Source organism: Oppia nitens, unplaced genomic scaffold (assembly GCF_028296485.1).
Source record: "Oppia nitens isolate AA-2021 unplaced genomic scaffold, nextdenovo-longstitch-racon4-pilon3 scaffold4_pilon_pilon_pilon, whole genome shotgun sequence".
In the NCBI taxonomy this organism is placed as follows: domain Eukaryota; kingdom Metazoa; phylum Arthropoda; class Arachnida; order Sarcoptiformes; family Oppiidae; genus Oppia; species Oppia nitens.
In genome coordinates, this window is record NW_026533232.1 from 3,471,838 (window position 1) to 3,497,334 (window position 25,497).

A 25,497-nucleotide genomic window follows, 5' to 3' on the forward strand; every position below is an offset into this window, starting at 1 on the left:
CAATGCATAATAATACTCTTATTAGTTACTCTTAATTAAAATTATTTTATTTATTTATTAGAATAAATAAATATTATTTTTTAAGTTTTTATATATAATAATAATCAGCATTTTATGTAAATTGATTTATAATATTTAAATTAATAAATAGAATTGTTAGACCTTATTAACAGTAATATACTATAAATATTAATTTAAATTGAATTGAATGTCTAATAACATTAACATTAAGACCAAGAGTATTGACATATCATTGTATTTATCAATAATATTATTTATATTATTGTTTTATATAAACAATATACTGTATGTGTGTTTAAAATATATCATTAATATTATTAAAATATAAATTATTGGTTTAAACAAAAATGGTATTTAATAATTATTTTAAAACTAAAACAATTAAATCTGTTAACAATGGATCTAATTATATAGCATTGTATATGATATGCATGAAATTTAAATTAATCTTTTTTATCATTTACTTTAGTTTAATCCCAAAATAATAAGTAACAGATAATAATAAATTAACTGAAATAACTATAATTATTAATGTATTGTGAAAATCTAATGCATAATTCATTTATTGTACACTTAGATAATATGTGAATAAAAAATAAAAATTAAATAATTTAAAATATTCTGTAATTTGAAATACTATTAAAATACTTCAATATTAACTTTAAATATATAATATTATACTGTAGTTAATTGATTAACATTTATTGTTAAACATGTTAATTGCATTAATGCTAATTTTAATACTATTAATTTATTGAAAAAAATCTGGAAATATAGATAACTATTACATTTTTATACTTCATTTATCTTAATTTTTAATTGAAACAATTATTTAGAAAAATAGTTTTAGTATTAAATCATTTATCAAAATAATACAATTAACAGATATTCAATATTACAAATCATATAATTGTTTAGAAAATATAGGATCTAATAATCAAGACTTGAAAATTATGAGATTAAAAAAGGTTTTCTTATAATTATTTTTTAATCAAAATATTTATTTTATAATAAAAATTTTGTTTTCTATACAAAAACCAGTTAAAAATGTTATGACTAGAAATGTCAGATAAAATCGTGGACACAATTTCATGTTTTGTATAAATAATGTTTCAAATGGGTATTTAGTGGTCAAAATATATAACAGACATTATAATAAATTAAAATATTTGGATCCATTGAGGAAACATAAAACAGTATATTTACTCAGTTTATTAATAATACAGTATTAAAAATAAACTGTTAATTTTGATGCCACAAATCAAACTAAATGTATACTTAAGTTATATCATTAATACTGTATTATAATTATGTATTATATCATTTATGGCTTTCATTTTTGTTTTGCTTAAAATGTTTTTAAAAAAAGTTTTATATAAATAATCAAAGTTGTATAATATAGTAAAAATTTAAAAATAAATAAATATAATGTTGAACTAAATGTTGAATTATTACAATTTCAAAATTATCAATATTAGAGTCGGATAAAAGTTTTAAAAAATGTTGAATCGCATAATAAAAAGTCTATACATTTTTAATCTCTAATTATTTAAAACTTTTAATAATAATAAAACTGTAATAATTTATTAATAATATAAATAGTTATGATTTAAGTAACAATACTGTAGTTATATTGCCATCTATTGGGTGCCATATGTTGAGAGTAATGATGAAAATAGTGTATTAAATGCAATGTCTTGAATGCAATGCATTGAATGCCACGTCGTTTACACTGTTTGTCAACCAATAGTATGACACATAAGACACCAATTAATGCATTGAATTGAAGTGAAGTGTCATTACCTGACAATTAACTGATATATGAAAGCAGTGATCCATTTGGTGATTATCTCAACTGTTGATGACATCCATAATCTACCATAAATTGGATCCGTTGTAATAATAAACTTATTTTGTTATTAGTGAGTGATTTATCGGTGGCCAATGATGATCAACCAATTGATGAATCAGATGAACAAATATGGCATTCATTTGCTAGTATTGTATTTGTGGTTACTTTTTGTTGATGTCTTGAGTGTTGAACTGACATTTGAATTGCCAGACAACGCAAAGCAGTGCTTTCATGAAGATATCAGACAAGGCGTCAAATCAACGGTCGAGTTTCAGGTATGTGTTGAGTGAGTGACCAATTGAAGTGATGAGATATTAATGAAATGATTGTATCATTAGGTGGTGACGGGCGGTCACTATGATGTTGATATGAGTCTTCAGGGACCAAGAGGTGAGGTGTTATATCAGGGAATCAAGAAGCAGTTCGACACATTCACGTGGACACCGGCCACGACCGGCACGTATACTGTCTGCTTCAGCAACGAGTTCTCTACTTTTAGTCACAAATTAGTTTACTTTGACTTTCAAGTGGGCGAAGAACCGGCACTTCCCGGCACTCAGGAACACATGACTGCTATGACTAAAGTATGTCAAACTACTCAACCCATCAAAGATTGTTAATTAAATGATTAATCTTTTATTTGTATAACTTTACAGATGGAACAGTCATCAGCCAATATACATGAAAGTCTTAACTCAGTAATCGACGCCCAAACACACTATCGATTAAATGAATCCAAAGGAAGGAAACGGGGAGAAGATTTAAACACAAGAGTCTTGTGGTGGTCTCTCATCGAAACCAGTGTTGTCTTACTTATAGGCGTCGGACAGGTCATGATTCTCAAGAATTTCTTCACCGATAAAAGGATATCAATTACTAATACATAGCTTTAGTTATATTATATTAATTTAAATTGTAATTCACTTCATACCATATTTTGCAGTAATTCAACATCTTTTAAATTCAATAAATATTTAAATTAAATATTTAATACCGTAATTACAATTTTGATAGTCTACCCAAAAAAATTATAAAATATTTACAAACAAATGCAATAATTATTATTAATTGTAATAATTAACGTAAATGTGTGATCCATTGGTCAGCGACAGTATTGTGTGTAATCTGTATATAAATTATTAAATATCAAATTTATTATAAACAATACTATATATACCGTATTATAATAAAAATGTCAAATTTAATATAACATTATAATTACTGTAATTATTTTAAAGGAGATGTCAAACCAAACAACTGTTCGTTTTCGTGGACATCATCGCTCTGTCAAACAATTTATCACTAATTATAATCACTGTTTATAAAGTTATCTATATTTTACATTACTTTATATGAACTGAGAAGTGATTTGAGTGATAGCGTTGGTTCTGTGTCTTTGGTTAACGACTGAATACTAGATGAAAGTGATGGCGAATTGTTGTCGACAATCGATTCGTTGTCCACTATTGTCTGTAATTCATTTGACATTTTATTGCTATTAATTATCGATTCATTTATAGATATTCTTCTTTCCACTTCTTTAAGTAGATTCTGATTATAAAGATTTATGTCTGACTGGTGTTGACGTAAAGCCTCAAAGTTTGAAACATTCATGTCATGAAAGACTCTGTCGATTACATCAATGAAATCGTTGGAAGACTTGAGTTCTGAAGAGTCGGTTGTAATGCGAATTCTTTGACACAAACGATGCAAATATTCAGACATTAAGTCAACCAATAAATCCATAACTGATTGACTCATATAATCAATACCATAGAAGTTACTAATTATAACAACAGATCTTCTCATCAATTCTTTGATTGCTTTTTCGTTAATCACTTTATTCTTAATCTTAAAGATATTTAAACCATTGTTTTGTTGAGTATTTGATGTAATGAGTTGAGGAATGGATTGTCTGGTGATATCATTGTTTGAGCCGTTGTTAAGTTGTCTCAAAAGTCGCAACAATTTGATGGTCTGAAGCATTACGGGACACCCGATCGGCACATCACTGACCAGACTGTTGTCTATTAGCTGTTGTGACCAAAAGTTGCGCTTCTCGTCAGTCAAATTCAAGTCTAACTTATCGGAAGTGTTTTGAAGATCAATTGGTGTAACTCTTGTGAGTTGTGAGCGCTCAACGGTTAAAATGTTGGTGTCTTCGGGAGTCGTCGGCAACGATTCGCCCCAATATTGTGTCCACAAATCACTCATTGATTTTCAAAATTATCAAAACATCTGACAATTAAAATCTCTTCAATTATTACCATAAAAAACGTATGAATTACTGAAAAATGCTATCAAATGATACAAATGTCTTCAAATGTAATGACTTTCAAATGGGTTTCACTTAATAATAGCGTAATTAATGAACAATTGATAAATAATTAAAATATTAATAAAAGACGTTTTATTGGTCTTCAGTAAGAGTTTTAATGTTTTCAGTGTTGTTGTCGTCGATTGTAAGACACGTCGACATTGACTTACATTACATTTAATTTACAATTTGTTATCTAATTATTTGACATTTCTTCATGTCTTTTAATTCAATGGATCAGCAAATGTATTATCAACCAAATACCCCACACATACCACCGCAACCGAATCCACAGCAATACTATCAGATCAATGGAAGCGCTGCCCAAATGGCAAACCCAACACCAATGCAGCCCTACGGACATCAGCCGCAGACCAATATGTCTTCGCCGCCATTTAGCCAACAGGTATCTCAACCCGTTAAGAGTGTGCCTCCGGGACCACAACTATCACAAGACTCACTGCAATCTCAAAGACCAAATCAACAACCAATGCAAACAAGTTTGGGTTCAACTGACACATCACAACATATGAACAACTTATCGGATCAAATGAGAAATGTCTCGTTGAGTGGTGTACAACAACAACCGTTTCAATCACATAACGGTTACCAAACACAACAACAATCACCCGTTTCGCCGGTTGGTTCGCAAACATATACTTTACCGCAAACACAATCTACGTTTCCATCGCTTCAAAATGATCCGCAACAACGACCACTTCAACCAAATTTGGATTTATCGGGCGGTCAACAAAACTGGTCGCGTCCTCCCGTAGCTGGCGCTCAGTTACCACAAACATCGGAAACAAATAACTGGAATCAGAATTCTCTCCAAACTCAACAAAACTTTCAAAGTAATACATATTTACCACAATCAACACCACAACCACAACTTCCACAGTCACAACAGTTTCAGCAAAGAGGATCACTTAATCCACAAAATATGGGACAACAAATTCCTTCAGTTCCACAAACAGTTAACCAAATGCCACCGATGGCCTCACGATTTCCTCCTCCGCCAACACAACAAATGCAGAATATGTCGGCTCCATTGTCAGCGCCTCCAATGCCTGGACAGATGGCTCAACAACCAATGCAAAACCGTTACGGTTCTCCATCAGCAATGTCTGGCGCTCCTCAACAACAACAACAAGCTTATCAACAACAACAACAACAATCTTATCAACAACAATCTCAACAACGCTTAGATCCTGAAGCTATGCCGAGTGTGGTTCAAGTAATAGAAGAGGACAAACAAAAGTTTAATACAACCGATATTTTGTTCACAACTTCGATTCCGGCGTCTGTTCCGCCATTAGTAACAACTATTAATGATAACGAATATGGTATCATAAATGATGGCGGATCTGCACGTCCTCATCATTTAAGACCTACTATATATCAAGTGCCCATTACTGAAGATACACTAAAATTAACTAATATTCCGCTGGGAATTGTTATTCAACCATTTGATGACACAGAAGTTGATGGCAAAAATGTATGATATTATTAATTTAGTTAATATTACAAACAATGTAAATCTAAGTCAATTAATGTATTTTCGCTCAATAGGTCGTTCCCATCACTAACAGCGAAATAATTCGTTGCAATCGTTGCAAAGCATATATGAATCCATATATGAGATTCATTGATGGCGGACGAAGATTTCAGTGCTCTCTTTGTCATCACATTACTGATTGCAGTCCATCTTATTATGCAAACTTGGATCACACGGGTCTGTCATGACATGTAATTTATATTTCATGATTTAGTTATAAGTTTAAATATTTTAGGCCAAAGATTAGACAAATTTAATCGACCGGAACTATTCTTAGGAAGCTATGAATTTCGTGCCACAGCTGAATACTGCAGAAACTGTATGTATTTTAATCTATTTATAATTTTATAGTAATTATAAATTATTTATACGAAGCTGTTTTGAACGCCCGAAGACCTCATATAATATTTGCTATGGAATTGACCGCTACTTCTAAGCCAATTCTGTACCACTTAGCGAAACATTTGTCGGGTATTATTAGAGACTGTCTTCCGCGGTATTGATGTTTAAAGTATATAATAAACTACTTATTCTAATTCGCTTATTATTTATAGAGATCCACTTAATCCCAGTAGTAGTCCTCCTTTAGTGGGATTTTTAACCTACAATTCAAAGATTCAAATTTATGATATTATAAACAACGGTCACTCGCATATCATTAGTGACGTGAGCTCTACTTTTCCTCCGTTTACAACATTTTTGGTCGACCCGTTAGTCCATTTTGAACAGATTGAAAGGTAAACTAAATTTTTAAACTAAATTTGAAAGTTTTGTATTAGAAATATCGCATTTTTTGCTTTAGTTTTCTACAATCGTTACCAACTCTTTTTGCTAATGAAGAGCTCGAAACACAGACAGTGTTGGGTCCAGTCATTGAAGCGGCTCTTCTTACAGCTCAAGTAGATTCTGGCAATTGGTTTTCAGGATATAATCCAAACGATAATAACCAGGCAATGCCAGTCGGAAAGATTTATCTCTTTCATTGTACTTTACCTAACTTTGGTACTGATGCCGATACTCCCGGCAGACTTAAGCCTCGATGGACTACTTCGCCGGGTATATAATATTTTTAATTTGTTATATGTTTTTAAATTGTATTATTGTCTTAACAGATGAAATAAGAAAACTTTTGGGAACTGATAAAGAAAAGACAATATTATCTCCGGCTTCTAATAAATACTACATTGGTTTAGGCCAGCGGTGTGTCGCAGACTTTGCCAGTGGTGTCGAACTATTTTTGTTTCCACCAATTAATGGTTCATATCTAGATGTGGCCACTTTGGGTGAATTGGTCCGAATTACAGGAACGGGAACTATCTATAAATATTTTAATGACTTTACCGACCGTTTTCTCGTTGATTTAAAATATTCTTTGCGTTCAACATTTGCCTTCGATGCCATTATGAAAGGTATGAAAACTGTTTTAATAAATTGATAATAAATTGATAATTAATTAAACGACAATTAAATATATGTCTTAATAATAGTGAGAACTTCTACTGGGATTCGTCCACATGATTATATTGGCAACTATTATGTTAGGACTACAAGTGATATCGAGTGCGCAACAATCAACACGGGATGTAATATTGCGGTCGAAATTAAATATGACGACAAATTGCCTGAAGACGAGTTTGTTGTCATTCAAGTAAATAATTGCTTTAAATTTTTCGTTTAAAATATTTACAATAATTTTTTTATCACATAATTTACTTCTTATAGGTAGCAATACTTTATACAGCTTTAAGTGGTGAACGCAGAGTTCGTGTCCATAATATGGCACTATCGACGTGTCAACAGGTGGCCGATGTTTATAGGAATGCATGTTGTGATACAACTATCAATATTTTATTAAAACAGAGTGAGTTAACTGATCTTTTAAAAATGTTTATTCAAATACTTTTTTTTTTAATTTTTTAACAGCGGTTTGGGCCCAAAGAAATGGAGATAAAACAGTTCAGCAATCAAAAGAAACACTGATTAATCGGTCCATTAATATATTAACAGCTTATCGCCGTCATTGTGCACAACCCGGTTCATCACTTGGTATAAGTGATATGTCATGTCCTAAAATAGCAGTTGTTAATTGTGGTCAATTGTCTAATCAAATATCAGGTCAACTAATACTTCCCGAAGCCTTAAAGTTATTGCCGATGTATATATGCGGTGCTCTAAAGTGCGATGCTATTGATGGCGGACCAGAGATGACACCCGATGATAAGGCTTACTCTCAAATTAAATTAATTGGTCTTTGATTCACATTATCTATTTTTATTTGTTAAAATGTTGCAATCAATATGTAATTGTTAGATATTGTATTACCGCTAATATTGATAATAATTTACCGGTAGTTATACTGTACCTATGTTTAAATAGTTAAACATTTAATTTATGCAATTTGTTATTGAAAGCAACAGTTTACAACTACTAAAAACCATTTTTAATATTACTTATATTTGAATACTAATTAATATAACATTACATTTATTATAGGTGCTCCTCTATCTCTATCACAGGTGATTCTTTATCCACAATTATTAAAAATTGAGGTATTGATTGTAGTTTATTGATATTAATATTTGAATAAAACTAATGAAATATTGTTGAAACAGTGCGATGACAGCAGCGGTCAGTTAAGAGCCACACAAATCCGGTGTTCAACTCACAAAATAATGGATACAAAAGCATTTGCTTATCTATTAGAGAATGGTTTCTATATATTGATATATATACCAAACGTTTCAATTCCTGGACAAAATCAATTCTTGAGCGCAGTTTTTGGATCACATGTCGACAATATTTCTAAAATACAGCCAGAATTGGTATTAAGTCGTATTAATTTTTAAGTTTAAAAGTTAAATGTATTTTTTTGTGTGACGCAGGGTTTGCCTAAATTGGTGACAAGTGAATCAAATTATTTAAATCAAATCATTGAAAATATTGAAAATATAAGAAAGAAATCAATGAGAGTTTATATTATAAGACAATCAATTGATAAATTAGAGACCATTTTTAGGAGCTTTCTTTATGAAGATAAAAAAGCGTCCAATAATTCAATGGCTGGCGATAGGTATTATATATTTGTAATTAAATAATTTTTTATTTTAATTTTTATTTCAATAATATCAGTACCAAATTGGAGGGCCCATCATATGTTGATCTATTGGTTCATTTGCACCGAGAAATCCGTACTCAACTTAATTAAATATTGTAAAAAAATTTTTGTTTATAAATAAAGTTATTGAGAGAACTATTTATTGAAATATCATTTTATTAATATTGAGTCTCAAATAAGTCTTAAATTATTTTAATTGTAACAATAAAATAGTATTATCATAATTACCGGTAATAGTTTTATGAGTAGAAATGGCATTAATTTGTTTTTTAATATTTTAATAATTTATTATTAAGTTAATAAAAATATATTATCTTACGTTTATTTAAAAAATACCGTTAAGTTTGTCAACAATTATATAGTATTGTCTTAATGTTTATGTATTTATTTACCGGTTGTTACCATTTTATTAACACTAGTTGTCAATAATACCATGGTTAATTTTTTAATTAATTCCTAACATTAATTTCTAATTTTATATAATAAATGAAATATAAATTAATAATACAATTTCTAAAAATTTCTTTAATTATTAATGATATAATTCATATAAATAGGAAATATATTTTATTTTCATAGACTTAGCCATTAAATTATAATCCAAATGTTGTCTACAGTTTGATATTTTTGTTAATTTATTTAATATGTTTTATTTGTATGATTAGTAACATTAATATATTAATAGCAATACATTAACATTAAAATTGATTTTATTTTATTAATAATTATGTGTTTATTATACACTACTCTACACTATATTACAGTATATGAGTCATTGTAAGTGTATTTCAGTGATCATTGATTGGATGATTAAAAGCAGTGATCACTAGTCGTACGCATCATATGATTGTATTATATAAACAGTGATCACAACTGTAAAGTAATAGTCAATTGTATTGACATTTGACTGCATTTCAATTGAATCAAACAAAGAGTAAGTTATGGACCAAATATTATTGACAAGTCTTTTACTCATCATATTGTCGATCACCACAAAAGGTATGTCATTGTTGATGATATGTTACAAACATGACATTCATTTGTATCGTTTGAATCGAAAACTATAGGCTTGAATGCATTGCCACAGCCGGTGGACAACTTGTCATCGGTGGACAAGACATGCAAAGGATGCACTTCTTTGGTCACATTTATCGATAAATTGAACACAAATTCATCCCAACTCTTGTCGGATGCATTGGTGACGATGTGTAACGACTACTCATCACTTCCCGGCAAACAAACCAAACTTACGGTAAGATATCTTTTGATTGATCATTAAATACATTATTTTATTAATATTTCTTAATTTTTATTGCAATGCAGTTATTTTTTATTGTTATTTATATCGTGTTAAGCAAAACAACAATTTTAAGCGCATTATAAATAAATGATTGAAAATAATTTAATATCTAAGTAAACAATTTATTGATAAATATATAAATTTAATAAATGATTGACTGATTTCGTTATCTTTGGTTATAAATATAAACACATTTGAAACAAGTTTTGCTATTTATTCTAAATATTATCATATATTACATTCAATACTCTTAATAAATATATCATAAGTTATAATATGATATCACATTATATTTTAAAGTCGTTTTTTCATTAAACATTCAATGGTTATAATAAATTTTAGTTATTTTATATCATAAATATATACAGTACAAAAATATTATAATTAACCTATCACATTTTTAGTAAAGTTTTATTAAAATGTATATATGAATTATTAAAAATTTTCTATAATCGATATAATTATACATTAAAGTTTATAGCATATATACAGGTTATTATAGGACTAATGGTATTAAATGACGCAAATAGGGTTTATTTACAATTTAAAGTTATTAGAGACCATTTAGATCGATATATTACTAACAATTCGAGATATTCGACTTAAGACTAAATTTTAATATAATTTATAATATAAGGTTATTAACAAAATTATTTGTCAAATTTTAATCACAATTATTGTGATAATGAAATCTATAATAAACACTGATTTCGATCTCAGACTTTTTGTATGTAAACCACGACAAGTATTAGTGTTATTTAAAAATTTATTACATAAACTATTTTATGAATGTTATGTTAAACATGATATTTATGAATGTGTTTAAGTTTGATAACAATTTAAAATATTAATATATTGTAAGTTAAACCCCTCAACAATAATTATTATTGTAAAATTATTTATATATGGACCTAAAAAGTATAAAATTGAAAATGATCACAATTAATAACTACTTTATTAAAAAATAAAAATTGTCTTCAAAATTATGTTTTTTAGGCTTAAATCTATATTATAGACAGCCAGTAGAAAATTATTTGTTCCAAACCCACTCCCACCCAACCAACCACTTCCTAACCTCACACTCACCCCAAACTAACCTAACTAATTAATAATTAAATAATTAAACTAACATTTTATATATGAATAACTGCATAAAAACAATACTTGAGGTTAGGAAGTGGTTGGTTGGGTGGGGGTGGGTTTGGAACAAATAATTTTCTACTGGCTGTCTATAATATAGATTTATTCCTTTTTTTATTTCCTATTTAGTTAATAATTTATTTTATGATTGATTACCGGTAATTAATTTTAATATTTTAATGCTATAGTGCACACATATTGTCAATGATGTACTCAAATTGTTTAACAAAGTGGTAAGTTTGATGATATGAAGTAATTATCTATTGAAACTAAATTAATGAAACAAATTATAGGACAAAAATGCGTTTTGCGATGACATCTCTGCCTGTCATAACAATACAATTAACATTAATACTGTTGAGACTAACATCGCCGATGACCCGACTTGTAATTTCTGTGTCACTGTTGTCACTAATGTTAAGGAGATAATAAGTGGCGGACCCACTGAACTAGAGGTCAAGTTTTTTGTTGAAGACGCCTGTCATTACTTGGGTAGCTTTGAAAATGAGGTAATACTTAATCAATTTGCTATTTTTTATAAATATTTTGTAGTCACCTGTAATATATAAACGGTTGTACTTTGACTACCTTTAGTGCGTCAGCTTATCCGATGAATATATCGATAATATGTTTCAATATATTCGCCAAAATCTGAATCCTAAGAAGTTTTGTAAGTCAATCGGTGCCTGTAATACAACAAAAGCAATAATTGAAAGCAATAATCAATCGGAAAAATTTGCCGATATTTCTGAAGTGATTAACATATTTCCGCCACAAACTGTTGTTCAGTTGACTCCTCTGCAAAGTGCTGTCGAAAATGGAAACAATGATATGGAATGTGTTATTTGTAAAAGAGTTGTCGAATATGTCATTAAACAACTGTCTGACAACCGAACAGAAGAAGAAATAATAACAGCTCTCCAACAGGTCTGCTCACTGTTTCCAGTAAGAGATCGAAGTAAATGCAGTAATTTTATTGAACAATATGCCAATGAGTTGATTCATATCCTCATCGATGAGGGCGATCCTAACCTTGCGTGTACTCTACTTGGCGTTTGTGTCCCAAGAAGTGTTTGGCAACCAATGAATCGATCAAATGATGTCGAAAAGGAGGAAACAGCTAATACTAAGAGTTCTGTGAAATGGACTGAAATTGAAGAAAGCATTTCAAGCGAATCAACAGTCGATAAATTAAACAACAGTAACAGCAAAGCATGTTTTGAATGCGAACTATTAATGCATTTCATTCAGAGAGAAATCTATGATTATAAAAATGAAGAACAAATTGAAAACTTCATTAAAAACCAACTCTGCCAACGATTACAGATAGTCATGACTAAGGATGCGTGCGATAACTTTGTTCAAACTTATGGACCGATGATATTTCAACTCATAGCTCAAGATGTCTTTGATCCGACAACTGTTTGTCAGAAAGAATTACATCTCTGTCCAAACACTACTATATCTGTTCCAACGGCACAATCTCCACAACAAGACTTTCAAGTGAATAATCAGGAAAAGTGTGAACTCTGCAGAAATCTTGTGCAACAAATGGATACTTTGCTAGAAAACAATGTGTTTGACAAAGAGGTTGCAAAATATGTTGAGAAAGCTTGTCATCCATTGAAAAATAAAGCCAAAAGAGTTGAGGTATTGTATATATACCTATGAATTGAAAGTTTGTTAATTGTTATTAATATTTATTATTATTGTTAAATTGTAGTGTGAATTAATGATTGAAGCATTTGCTCCATATTTCCTACAAATGATTGGCCACTTGAGCGACGCCGACAAGATTTGTAGAGTAAGTTATTTATCATAAATATTAGAAATTATCATTTATTGATAATTAATTAAATTTATAACTACTTTAGTCAATCGATATGTGCTATTCAAGTGAAGGCGTTCACCTATTGGGAGGACATAAATGCACATTTGGACCAACTTATTGGTGCCATACTATAGCTCATGCAGAGGCCTGTAAAGTAAGTGCTATTTTTAAATTTATTATTAACATCTTATTTAAGATATACTAAAATAGTTATATATTAATAATTGTTATTTTCAAAGGCAACTCATTTTTGCAAAAATAAAGTTTGGAAACCAATTGCCTAATAAATGAGAGTCACATGATATGAATAAAATATCAACTAATTTGAAGTCAGCTATTAATTAACTCAACGATTCATAATTTTATTAAATTTTTGTCACAGTTTATGAATTGCAATAAAATATTTCTATATTAAAAGTTAAAATTTATTTTAATTAACTACTAGTTTTGTATTATAATATTAATATTTGTAGACAACATAAATAATTTTTGCTACTAATTAAAAAAAATGATTTTCAATAAAACAATTCATTTTTTGAAATAACATGAAATTAAAATTAAAATTTTTATTGTATTAATTGATTAATAAAATAGTAATAATAAATGTATGAAATGATTGTGTGATTGAGTTGTACTTTATGTGTGAGTATTATAGAGACGATTGTTGACAACAAATGATAAACAATTGATTGAATGAAATAATCAAATGAAGAGATGTTTAGTACAAACTGTTGCAACGGATCCATATCGACGTCGTGTTCGTTCATTTGTACGCCTCATCACAACAGTTCCCGACCAACCAATGCGTTGTCCAATTCGTACCACTCATTGGCTATAGAAGTGACCACTACTTCGGCCGAAGAGCTCCGCAATAAGCGATACAAAGACAAATGTACTCGTCTTCAGAAACAAATTCATCAATTGGTTTACATTAATAGTGCCGTTCAGTCGGAACTTAATGTTTGTTACGATAAGCTCAAGAAGGCTCAAGAAGAGAGACGCTATCTTTTGAATAAGATTTTGCACTCAAATAAAGACATCAATCAGGAGACCATCAGTTCTCGTATATTACAAGAAGCACTCTCTAAGAAGTCAACCAAACACGTGCCTCACTCGCCATCATCTCAAAGCACATCTTATTTATCTCTTACAGACAATAATCATCTGTTTGGCTCACAATGTCTGTCCAATCAATCGACTTTAAGCCCAAAACCACAATCAGACAAATTGCCAATCAGTCAGACAAACAATTGTGAAAAACAAACCCTCAAATCTCAGTCACATGTAATGCAAACCATTAGCTCAGATATGGGACCAGATGTCGGTCCAAACAAACGAACCAAATCATGTGATTGATTGATATTTTGAAAACAAGACATGAAATCATGATATTATTAATTATAACTTTTATTTTGTAATATAACTGTAATGTAAGCATTTAATGACTTAATAAATGTTAGTATTTATAGTATATATTAAAACAAATTAAACAAAATTATAATTGTAGTTAATTACTGTTCACTAATATTGCAGTAATTTAGTGAAACTAATGGCACTATTTGTCACAATTTAATTATTTTTTGTTTTACAATTTTTACAAAAAAAATACTTTCATATATTTATTGGACATTTTAAGGCAATGACTAAAATATGTTAATATTTTAATGTATTAATAATATATTAGCTATTGTTGTAAAATTAGATCAGTTTATGAGACCATTGTATAAGTATTTGAATTCATTTAGAGTTAATTACATTTATAGGGATTTTGTTTATTTCTGGCCAACTTTCGGGCCCTTCGCTCTTCATTTCGTGGAGGGATTGCCGACGGAGTCATTGTTTGAGAGTGTCGTCCGTAAAGACTTAATGAATAAATTAGTTATTTTAATGAATTATTAATAAATATATCTAATTATCTTACAATCTATAAGTATCGGTACGAATATATTCAATAACATGTGTGACTCCTATTTGCAACTGATCTGCAATCGGAGGAACCCATGGATTACCTTCCATTCGGACAACACTACGGTGTGAACAGAGATCCAATTGACCCAATTCTGGTGGAAGTACTCTATATTTCAATAATTAAATTAAAACAACTATTAATTGATTGAGATTTTCAATTACGGTAAATGTATTCTTACGTTAATCGGTTGTTCTGAATGTGAAGTTCTCGAAGACGTATGAGAAGACCCAATTCAGTCGGAAGTACTATTAGGTCATTATCCCGAAGAACTAACTAAAATTATATAATAAATTACAAATACGATAATAATTTTTTTAAAAGATTAAAATAATTACAATTTGTAAATTCTTAAGTGAACCGATATCTGGAGATAAATACTCAAATTCATTATCTGCTAAATAAAGTGCTCTTAAGGTCTCTAAAATAATTGAAAAATAATCATTTATTGAACTGTCAATCAAATCCAATCAAATACCGAGCATAAAAAAGTTTGCGGGCAATGACTTTTCAGACAAAAAATTATAGGTCAGATCCAACACTTCGAGAGCAGGAAAGGCGCCGAACCCTCGCGGCAGTGAATGCAAGCGATTCAATCTTTAGGGATATAATCGATGATAATATATATATTCATAAGAGATAAGTGTGTCGTCATATTATTGTCTGTTTGTGTGGACTAACCCGAGATTCAATACTTTTAATCGTGTCATTGATGACAAAGATGTGGGCAATTCTTCAATTTGATTGTTGCAAAGATTCAATTGTTCTAAGTTTGATAAGTTTGCCATCGATGGCGGCAGACCTATCAGTTTATTCATATTATAGATAATATGTAACCATTAATATAATTTGTAAAATAATATGCTATTTATATGTATTATATATATGTGTGTAAAATGCATATAAGCTCTGGTGAAATGTGCCTAAAAATAATTGAATTGTTTCTTACTTTTGATTTTATTATGGCTTAATGTGAGTCGAGTCAAGTTATGGGAATACACTGTCAATGCATTAAAATTAATAATTTATTAATCAATAGTTTGCCAAATCATTGTAGTAATGAATGTATAGTAATATCTCAATGCAGTTATCAATGAATAGAAATGCCTTTTATAACAATTGCTAACTAAAGCCATATATGGTTTGTCTTAATGCAAACCAACGCCCAATGCGTTTGACTTTAAATTAAAATAGCGATTGAGATATACTATGAAAATGTTTGGTCAAAGACATTGTGAAAGACTCACTAATATTAGGAATTTCCTCCAATCCATTGATGCCTTTGTCTGACAGATCAGCTTCGCTATCATTTTCTTGAATCACTTTCTGTTTGTTCGGCATTTTGTGTCCCGGAGTACTGTTTGGTGAGACACAGGATCGCGATAACGTCATCAACATTGCAATGATTTGCTAACTATTCAAACTTATATGCTATTTGACACTACCATCTACTATACACACTACTAATTGCACAGTTAGCCAACATACACACATATATACATACATACATACTGTACATACATACAACTCCAGAGCCAAATCTCCAGATGCTCTCACTCTCACTCTTTGCTCAAAATTATTGAATATATAAATATTTTAGAAAATTTAAATTTAAGGCAATTTTATTTTTTACACAACACTTTTCAAAGTTTGTATTTTGTTTTGTTAATAAATCTATGAGTTGATATGGTTTTCACTTTTTTTAATTGTTGAAATATAAAGATAACACAAATTTATTATTTTCTTAGTTTAACAGCACTAATGATAGTAAAATAATTGGAAACATAAAATGATTAAATTAATATAAATGGCTTTCAAATGATGAACTCTATGACCAACAAAGCTATGTTTGAAATCAAATACTGTTTTATGAGAAAAACTTATGATATGTTGAGTAAATAAAATAAGGAATAAATAACTGGTTTTCATTGTGTGTGGGATTCTGTCCTAAATCTCATTCAATGTATTGCTTTTAAACTAATTTATTGAGTAAATACTATACTATATATAAATTATAAATCGTATATATTAGTTGTAGTTTATAAATGATATCATTTAAATTGTTAATTTTCAAAAGTAAATTAATAGTAAAATTTAAAATTAGATGAAAAAAGTATAAAATTGTAGAAAAACTTAATTAAAGTTTTTAAATAATTGTGTTAAATTAATTTTGAATATAAATAAAGTTCACAGAGTATGAAACAGCGGCGGCGATGCTATTAATCACAATTATCTGGTCAACATTACGTTGGATTTAAAAGTGACCAAGGGCAAAGTTGTAGATAATTTTAAACTAAATAAGATTGTAATTGGTCATTTTTTAATTAATTGTATTATTGGCTAGATAATTGCAGTCGACCAGATAATTGTAATTATCAATAATAGCATCGCCGCTGCTATTTAAGACTCTCTCTCTAAAGTTCATATTATATTTTTTATTATTAGCAAAAATATAAAAAATATACTGTATTTGTAGATATAATTTCATTATTAAATAATCATTAAATGCTATACAATTTATCATAAAATGATATACAATAACTACAAAATTATATTATTGTTAATGTGATTCAATGTTTAATAAATTGCATATAAAATGTATATATTATCAAATATTGATTAATATTAAGTAACTTAATCCTCTGACAGTTACAACTATTTCATAATATTTAATATTAAATATATTGTGATAAACTTAACAATAAATAAAATATATTCTAGAAAGTATATAAGGAATTTACAATAATTATTTAATTTAAATTATTTTTTTAAATGTTGTCTCATTTTATATAAATGATATTACATTAGGAAATGACAAAATAGGTGTCCAAAACAAATATTGTAATAATTTGTCCACAATTGAGGCCTAAGACAAAAATCGGCTAAATTTACGCCAGAAATGTTTGAATATTTATATATTTCATTATTAAATATTTGTAATTTATATCATTATTCATATAAAAATAAAACTAAAAGTATATAAATATACTGTAATTTAATTTATTAAATTGGTTAAAAATATCGCTAAATGTCATAAAACTTTTTACTATTTGTAATAATTTAACAAATATTGATAGACTATATAAATCTATATATAAATATATATATATAATTAATTTTTTAATTTATAAAAACTTGTGGCCAATAAATCATTTGTTAGGTTTTAAATAATTTTTTTATATCAGATGTTTATTATATAATTATCTGTAAATAATATTTATGACATGATTGTATGATATAAATTGAGTAAAAATATTCAAATATACGTAAATTATCGATGAAAATACGAAATTAATAACAAATTGTTATTAGATTTTTTTATTTTCATTTAATACATTAAGTTATTATTATAATATTGTGTCGACTTTTAACAAAAAAGTCTAATAAGTTAGAAAAAATGTCATTCAAATTATTAATGAAATCAGGTGTGAATTACATTATAACGATAGTATATATTTGAATTACGAAATAAGTTAATCAAAATTAATGCTATTTATATATAGTAATGATTGGTTGAAGTAATGAAATGTTTGTCACGATTGACACGATATCGACTTCAAATCGATAGCAAATACTGTGGCATTTGATTGGAAACTTATTACTAGAATATAGATGATTATAATATCTCTAAATTTTAGAGAAAACATAAAATATAAGAAATTATCGCTTATTTACATTTAAATTATATGATTTGAGGCCTTTGGAGGATTTCAATGACAAAATTAGTGGTCAACAGATCATCGGTTGCCCTTTAGATCAATGAGTAAATGTTTACAACAAATAAATTTGTTATTTTTTAAGAGCTAATGGCGTTCACTAATTGTGTCACTAATTTAAACTTAATATATAAATATATATAAATAAACTAAAGAGCATATAATACAATGCTCAACAAAAATATTTTTTTGTTCAAATCATAGTTATAATACTAAAACTAAATATTGGATTCGTTATTATCCATTCACTATAATGAAGTCTTTCTCAATTTCAATTAATGTTTAATCTTTATGTTGAATCGGATCAGTTGAATGAGATGGTGAAACTGGTAATGAAAGTCCACTGGTCACAGACGCCGCCGGATTTAGTAATTGTTGTTTCGATAAAAAGTTAAGCATCTGTTCCTGCATTCGCATCAAATGTTGGAGTAAAGCTTTTTCTCTTCGCTCGTCTCTTTCATTTTCCTCTTTCCTTCGACTCACTTCTTGCGCCAGTCGTTCCCTCTCTAATCCAACCCATTCTCGCATTACTTCCGTTTCTTTAGACAAATGAGCAAACATTCGGTCGATAAGTAAAGCTGAAGACGAGTTCTCCATCAATGAATTCATTGTTTGGTATTGAGATTGATTTATAGAGCCATCTGTTCTGAATCTCTTCGACGGCGGAATTATTGGTATATCTATACATTTAATTATTTGCAAATTATATTAACAACAATTCATTACATCCTTAAAAAGTTTAACTATAAACTATACTAACTAATCGTTTGTTACTAACACGTAATATTAGTTTACGCTTATATTAGTTATAAAGTATATAATGATTGCATAATATTTTTATGTGTAAACAATGAAAAAAATCTTACCATCATTTTGAATGTTATCATTTGAGTCTTCTATAGTAATATAGTTATGATAAAGAAAACAATTAAAACAAAAACACTGGTAAATCAAAGAGCAAAAGCTAATATACAGACCATTTGAATGGTAATCTTGAACATTGTTGCCATTGGTGTTGACGACATTGTTATTAAGTGTAGCGCTTGGAGACAAAGAATAGGCAAATATTTCACTTTTGTCTTCTCCATCCGTTCCACTATTGCCTCCATCATCGTTATCATTGGTACCATCCATGTTGTCATCAGTATTGTTAAACTCGATCGGTTCAAAGTTATATTCTTCTTCATAATTATTGAGTGCCATTTTGATGGCATTTGAGTCTTTTGCCTGATATATCTTATTTAAAGCGTCAAAAAATATACACTTCTTCTTGCGCTCCGGCGTTGGATTTTTAAGTATTCTTCGATATTCTGCTATCATATTAAAGACACGAGTCCTCACTTGGTCTAAATAATTCAAACAGAAATCAAATCAAATGATAAGTATGCTATGTCTCAGTTGGTCAGTCGTTATAGTTGTCATTACCGGCAGTTCTGTCAAATCCGTGTTCACGAATCCGTTCGGCGATCTTCTCCCAGACATGTCGTGTCCTCTTTGAGTTTGTCAATTGTCTTTGAACCATATCCTGTCCCCATAATGACAGCAATATTCGTGTTTCATTGTAACTCCAAGAGGCGCCCCTTTCGATGACGGGTCTGATCTGAGGATTGTGGACCTGATATGACTGCAGGTATGACTGATTGTTGTGATGGGTTTGCGAACTCATGTCGATATCAATCATCAATCACTTGATATTGAATTTTATCACTATATGATAGACATCAACAATAGATTCAGATTATTAGATACAATAATATCAACAATAAAGTGGTTATCAAGTCATCAAAAAAAAGGTAAATTCAGTTATAATTAACTGAAGATATTTGATTAACTCAATTAAAAATTACTAATTTAATGAAAAATAGTTAATCAGATATGGTTAAGCAAAATATGGTGATTTTGGTGACAAATGTGATGATAATAATAAATTTAATGAATACTCAGTGATGGATGAGTTGATGGACACTATGTTTAGTGATATGAGTGACATATAAAGGCATTGGAGTTATGTTTGAATGCAATGTTAGAGACAAAGAACACACATTTGATTCAAACATTGGCTGCCATTGACTGCCATTATTAGAGCCATTATTACAATCAATAGTTGTTTGAATTGTATTCAATGTATTCAATGCTATCAATGCTATTAACACTGCAATCAATGCAATGCCTCTAATGCTTCAACAAAAGCAATGCTTTCACAGCATAACAACATAACAACTGTTGTTTTTGTTATCAATCAGTCATCACTTGGAGTACCTATTGACCACAAGTACTACTATTACCTTAATATTGATTGTAATGATGTCTTGTCCACTCAATGGTCACCGTAATGGTCAGTCTAATTGTTGTGTATGACCGCACCCACACTGTTGTCACAATTGCCACAATCAATGTGTTTAACACTAAATACAATGAGAGACGAATCACACGTTTAATACACAATTGATTTGAATGTTGTTTAAGCACTAATACAGTACACCATTAATGGCATTAATAGTGTTAACAGTGAAGCGCTATATAACTAAATGTGTTTCAAGTGTTGGGTTTGTAGTTAGCGTTCACTCATTGGATAACATTGAAGACCCGATTCACTGCTATTAGTGTTTAGTTATATTAGTTATAGTTATAGTTATAGTCAGTGTTTAACAGAGTTTGTCTTCACTCCTCCCCTCACTTGCGATCGCTTTCAATACAAGAGGCGATCAATGAATGAATTGAATGACTTAAACACTATTACATTAAACATATCCACCAAACAATTGTCGAGACACTAATCATCACTCATATAATGCATACAATTATACAATTCATACAATTATATAATCCATACAATTATACAATCCATACAAACCATAGCAATCCATACCAATACCATTGCTATATACAGTATTAATAATGATTTATATTTAACTTTCTAACTATAGTTAGCTATCGATTGTTAGGGCAATCAATGACTCTAACGATAACTTAGTCTCTATTATATTCATTAGAGTCATAACAATCAGCTTATTATATAATGAATGAACCAATCATTGAATGCCTAACCAAACAATTATTGTTAAACAGACTGCACCTCAATAGACATCACACTTAAGGACAATCATCTCTAATATTATTGTATCACTTCATTGAAAATGTCATCACTTTATTCATGTATTTTATATAATTATCTCTAAATGTCAATGTCATCAATAGTTATAATTAATTGTTGTCTTTAAATCATTTTGTTGTTATATAATATATATGTATATATATAAAAAAAATTTATTAAATTTAATGATAATCAATAAAATGATTAATTAATGCAGTCATATAAATGATAGCAGATTGGGATAGGGATGCAAATCATGTATACATTGACTACTATTTTAGCGCTCATTTACTATGCCGTCACTGCTCTCCACTATATATTGTCTAACATTACTTAACATTACTTAACAATATATTATAAAATTATAATACAGAATATAATAGTAATTAGCTATATATGAGTCACTATTTATGACATTGTTTTTAATCAATTGATGATTGGTTTAAATTTGTCTAATGATTAACATTTAAAAAAAATTATGTCCATTAATATAAATTATTTAATCTAATATTGTATAAATAAATTGATAAAAATAAATATGAAAATAAGTTACAATTATAATCAAAACTATGTTATATTTAACAGCAAATCTATAGATGCTATGACTGACACAATTAGTCGATCAAATCATTTAAATTAGTTATTCATTCAATAGATTGATACAATTGATGAGTGTTAGCGCATGTCTTCTCTCATTGATATTATCAATACATTTGATATATAAATCAGATTAACAATAGTTATACCAATTATATTATGAATCATAGCCTATATTGTAAACCATTTGAGACACTCAATGGACACTTACAGTTGTATATAAGTAACAATAATTGTATATATTGTCTAAATAAGTTATAGTAATTAATGTTTAAATAACTGTGATATTGTCTAAAAAATATTGAATAAATACTATAATTAACAATGAACTACAATATAATGAAATGTCGTGTTTTACTTTTTATATTATAAAAATATGCGAGTATTTAAACAATTTATTTATCAAATTTTGTTGATATTACACAAATCCCGTATGTGTTATATAAGATTTAAATAAGTTTAATATTTTGAAATACATTTAATGGTATAATGATAAACGTGATTTTAATAGAAATATATATATATATATATTTATAATTAATACAAACCTATGTACAAATTATGGCTTTAAATTAAATTAACAAAAATGATTAAATTAGTCAAATGTTTGTGTTATTTGCGAGTAGACTTCAAATCATTCAATTCTTGTCTATATTTATCTAATTCATTGTCTTTTTCTAATACTTTATTTTTGTAATCTTCTAATTCTTGTTTCAATTGTTTTAATTCATTGGAAAGTCTATCTCTTTCTCTGACAATCTCTTCAATGGTTGTCGTAGTTGTAGTACCGGAATTGGAAATCACAACATGTTTTATATTGTGTGCTTTGGGTATAGTTGTAAATCTGGTATTACCAGTAGTTGTAATAGTTTTATTAATTTTGAAAGTATTTGCATTATTTATATTTTTTCTGTTTTGAATTTGAGTAAACTTTTGTGTCGAACTATTACCAGTAGTTTGGGTATCATTAGTGTCTTGAAGTGCTGAACCACTGACCACTACAATAGGTGTTGACTGAGTACTGTTAATGATTTGTGGCAGTTGTGTGCTATCGGCCACAATAGTTATCAACTTTGAATTGTTTCCACTATTCGTGTTTGTGGTAACAGTTGATGAAGATTGTGACGGTTTCTGACAATTTTGATCTTTCGTGAAATTGAGCGCAAGTTTTCCGGCTTCGGTCAGAGACATAGTCTGTCCACTTTCTAACACATTTTGAAACAGACCTGAATCGGTACTCGCATTGTTTATAGACAGACCTTGACTTTCAAGAAAATGAAATGCATCGGCAACTGACATACCATTACCAGCTGCTGCGAGTGCCGCCAAAGTGGTCAATATCGGGTTAGTATCATCTTTCAAATTAAATAACATTTTAATTATAATCAAATTGTTAATTAAAATCAAAATATTTTCAATAAACCTTTCTTCCAATTGATTCCCTGAGGAAATACAGGTTTATTGGAATGTAAATAGTTCCTGGGTGATTTTGAGGTACGATTCGATTTATTTGGCAATACTATTGGTCTCATCTTAACTGCTGGTGTTGGCGATGGTTTCGGTTCAGGTTTAGTACGCGTAACGCCAATGTATTTCTATACCACAACAAAAACAACAATCATTACTATCATTGGTTACTCTTTTAAATACAAAGTAATACTTGAAGTGTAGGAATCAGTTCTAGTCTTCCGTTGTCATAAGCAATATCAATGGGTGTCTTCTCAAACTTGCTCTGAACGCTAACATCAGCGCCATTGGAGAGCAGACAATCAACAACATCTGTATGTCCTCTTTCAACAGCCCAATGAAGAGGTGTCATTCGTAACATGTCTTTCGCATCGACATCTGATCCATGCATTATAAGTAATGAAACAATAGTCAGATGTCCTTCTTGTGCACACAAATGGAGTGGAGTTCTGTCGACTTTAGTTCTGGCGTCGCGACTAATTCCAGCCCTAAGCAGAACTTCTGCAGTTTCTATGTGTCCGAACTGAGCAGCGAAATGCAATGGACTGGTGCCCAACCAATCGGTAGAAAAAGGAGCTCCACTTTGCATCAAAGCTTTAACTTCATCGGTCTCACCATTTCTTGACGCTTCCAGTAATTTCTTTCCCAAATCAAATAAATTTATATTTGGAGACAAACTGTTGCTTTGACTTTGCGATGGACTCAACATATTGTGGCCACTCGTCGATACACTAGAGGAATAAAAATAATAAAAAGTTATAATAAATTTGACACAAATGTCTAAATGAAAACAATGTCACCTCAATTGATTTGAGTTGATTTTGACAAATTTGATGCAATCGCTCATCAGTTGTCCGCTGGTGTCCATTATTTACCATAAGATCTGTTTCAATGAAAATTAAGACACACATTATTGTCTGTTGTCGTGACAATTGTCAATGTAGTGGTCAGTGTATGTAAACAAATCAATGGATGGTTTTGTTGTGGAAGTGATGAAAGTGACGGAAACGACGCCATCATTGAAATCAATAGACATTTAGAGAGAAACGGAAAGCAATGACTGGACATCATTGACAACACACCAATAGCTTACCATCTGATCCAACATATGGATGGAAAGTCATGCACAACTGGTCCTGTCGTCCACTATCACCACAATTGGTGCCAACAATGTTGTCAATCGGTGCCAAAAGTGGACAAAACGTGATCTCCGGAAACAACACTCAATTCAATGCCTTTTTTGTTGAAATCCGGAATACATTACACATTAAAATCATTCATATATTACGTTCACTTCATTCCCATTGATTTCCAACAAATATTTTCCATTTTATTTGTATTTTTGTTATACATTTCAATTAAATTTCAATTAAATATATTATTAATTAGAATATATTTTTTGCCAATCAATACAAAACAATATATTTATTATATAATTAAAGTCTATGTCATTGATTGACAATAAAAATGAATCTATTGTTGTATTCAATGCTTGACGTCATTCACAAAGTTCCGCCTTTTAT

General features: G+C 29.2%; 7 protein-coding genes across 8 annotated transcripts; 3 read left to right on the forward strand and 4 right to left on the reverse strand.

The window, feature by feature from the left end:
* Positions 1-1,696: 1,696 nt before the first annotated feature.
* Positions 1,697-2,860, forward strand: LOC128960686 (transmembrane emp24 domain-containing protein 7-like). Its single transcript, XM_054306842.1, has 3 exons — positions 1,697-2,148; positions 2,212-2,457; positions 2,530-2,860. The coding sequence occupies exons 1-3, from the start codon at positions 1,966-1,968 to the stop codon at positions 2,758-2,760; spliced, it is 660 nt and encodes a 219-aa protein (XP_054162817.1). The 5' UTR covers positions 1,697-1,965; the 3' UTR covers positions 2,761-2,860.
* A 90-nt stretch (positions 2,861-2,950) lies between these two features.
* Positions 2,951-4,156, reverse strand: LOC128960684 (uncharacterized). Its single transcript, XM_054306841.1, has 3 exons — positions 3,221-4,156; positions 3,096-3,157; positions 2,951-2,998 (listed from the first exon to the last, which is right to left on the reverse strand). Exons 1-2 carry the CDS (start codon positions 4,085-4,087, stop codon positions 3,101-3,103), a joined length of 924 nt encoding a protein of 307 aa, XP_054162816.1. The 5' UTR covers positions 4,088-4,156; the 3' UTR covers positions 2,951-2,998; positions 3,096-3,100.
* A 145-nt stretch (positions 4,157-4,301) lies between these two features.
* Positions 4,302-9,114, forward strand: LOC128960508 (protein transport protein Sec24C-like). Its single transcript, XM_054306609.1, has 15 exons — positions 4,302-5,688; positions 5,763-5,925; positions 5,984-6,067; positions 6,124-6,244; positions 6,303-6,485; positions 6,551-6,804; positions 6,861-7,157; positions 7,236-7,396; positions 7,471-7,609; positions 7,672-7,794; positions 7,864-7,995; positions 8,242-8,297; positions 8,361-8,570; positions 8,631-8,818; positions 8,878-9,114. Exons 1-15 carry the CDS (start codon positions 4,408-4,410, stop codon positions 8,951-8,953), a joined length of 3,468 nt encoding a protein of 1,155 aa, XP_054162584.1. The 5' UTR covers positions 4,302-4,407; the 3' UTR covers positions 8,954-9,114.
* Positions 9,115-9,664: 550 nt separating this feature from the next.
* LOC128960632 (prosaposin-like) lies at positions 9,665-13,620 on the forward strand. Its single transcript, XM_054306759.1, has 8 exons — positions 9,665-9,862; positions 9,931-10,115; positions 11,492-11,536; positions 11,597-11,812; positions 11,898-12,953; positions 13,027-13,107; positions 13,178-13,288; positions 13,374-13,620. The coding sequence occupies exons 1-8, from the start codon at positions 9,805-9,807 to the stop codon at positions 13,416-13,418; spliced, it is 1,797 nt and encodes a 598-aa protein (XP_054162734.1). The 5' UTR covers positions 9,665-9,804; the 3' UTR covers positions 13,419-13,620.
* Positions 13,621-14,829: 1,209 nt separating this feature from the next.
* On the reverse strand, positions 14,830-16,763 carry LOC128959505 (ras suppressor protein 1-like). Its single transcript, XM_054305467.1, has 8 exons — positions 16,348-16,763; positions 16,050-16,100; positions 15,782-15,902; positions 15,579-15,697; positions 15,439-15,521; positions 15,282-15,376; positions 15,056-15,208; positions 14,830-14,996 (listed from the first exon to the last, which is right to left on the reverse strand). Exons 1-8 carry the CDS (start codon positions 16,496-16,498, stop codon positions 14,882-14,884), a joined length of 888 nt encoding a protein of 295 aa, XP_054161442.1. The 5' UTR covers positions 16,499-16,763; the 3' UTR covers positions 14,830-14,881.
* A 2,182-nt stretch (positions 16,764-18,945) lies between these two features.
* LOC128959597 (uncharacterized) lies at positions 18,946-21,615 on the reverse strand. 2 transcript variants are annotated; one of them, XM_054305593.1, is made up of 5 exons: positions 20,757-20,995; positions 20,242-20,523; positions 19,794-20,162; positions 19,683-19,712; positions 18,946-19,496 (listed from the first exon to the last, which is right to left on the reverse strand). In XM_054305593.1, exons 2-5 carry the CDS (start codon positions 20,495-20,497, stop codon positions 19,099-19,101), a joined length of 1,053 nt encoding a protein of 350 aa, XP_054161568.1. In that variant the 5' UTR covers positions 20,498-20,523; positions 20,757-20,995; the 3' UTR covers positions 18,946-19,098. The 2 variants fall into 2 exon arrangements, with proteins under 2 accessions (XP_054161568.1, XP_054161566.1); XM_054305591.1 differs by lacking the exon at positions 20,757-20,995 and adding an exon at positions 21,102-21,615 and having other exon boundaries at positions 18,947-19,496.
* A 1,445-nt stretch (positions 21,616-23,060) lies between these two features.
* LOC128959497 (GA-binding protein subunit beta-1-like) lies at positions 23,061-25,275 on the reverse strand. The gene is made up of 5 exons (XM_054305456.1): positions 25,068-25,275; positions 24,775-24,857; positions 24,168-24,705; positions 23,931-24,102; positions 23,061-23,862 (listed from the first exon to the last, which is right to left on the reverse strand). Exons 2-5 carry the CDS (start codon positions 24,840-24,842, stop codon positions 23,120-23,122), a joined length of 1,521 nt encoding a protein of 506 aa, XP_054161431.1. The 5' UTR covers positions 24,843-24,857; positions 25,068-25,275; the 3' UTR covers positions 23,061-23,119.
* Positions 25,276-25,497: the final 222 nt, after the last annotated feature.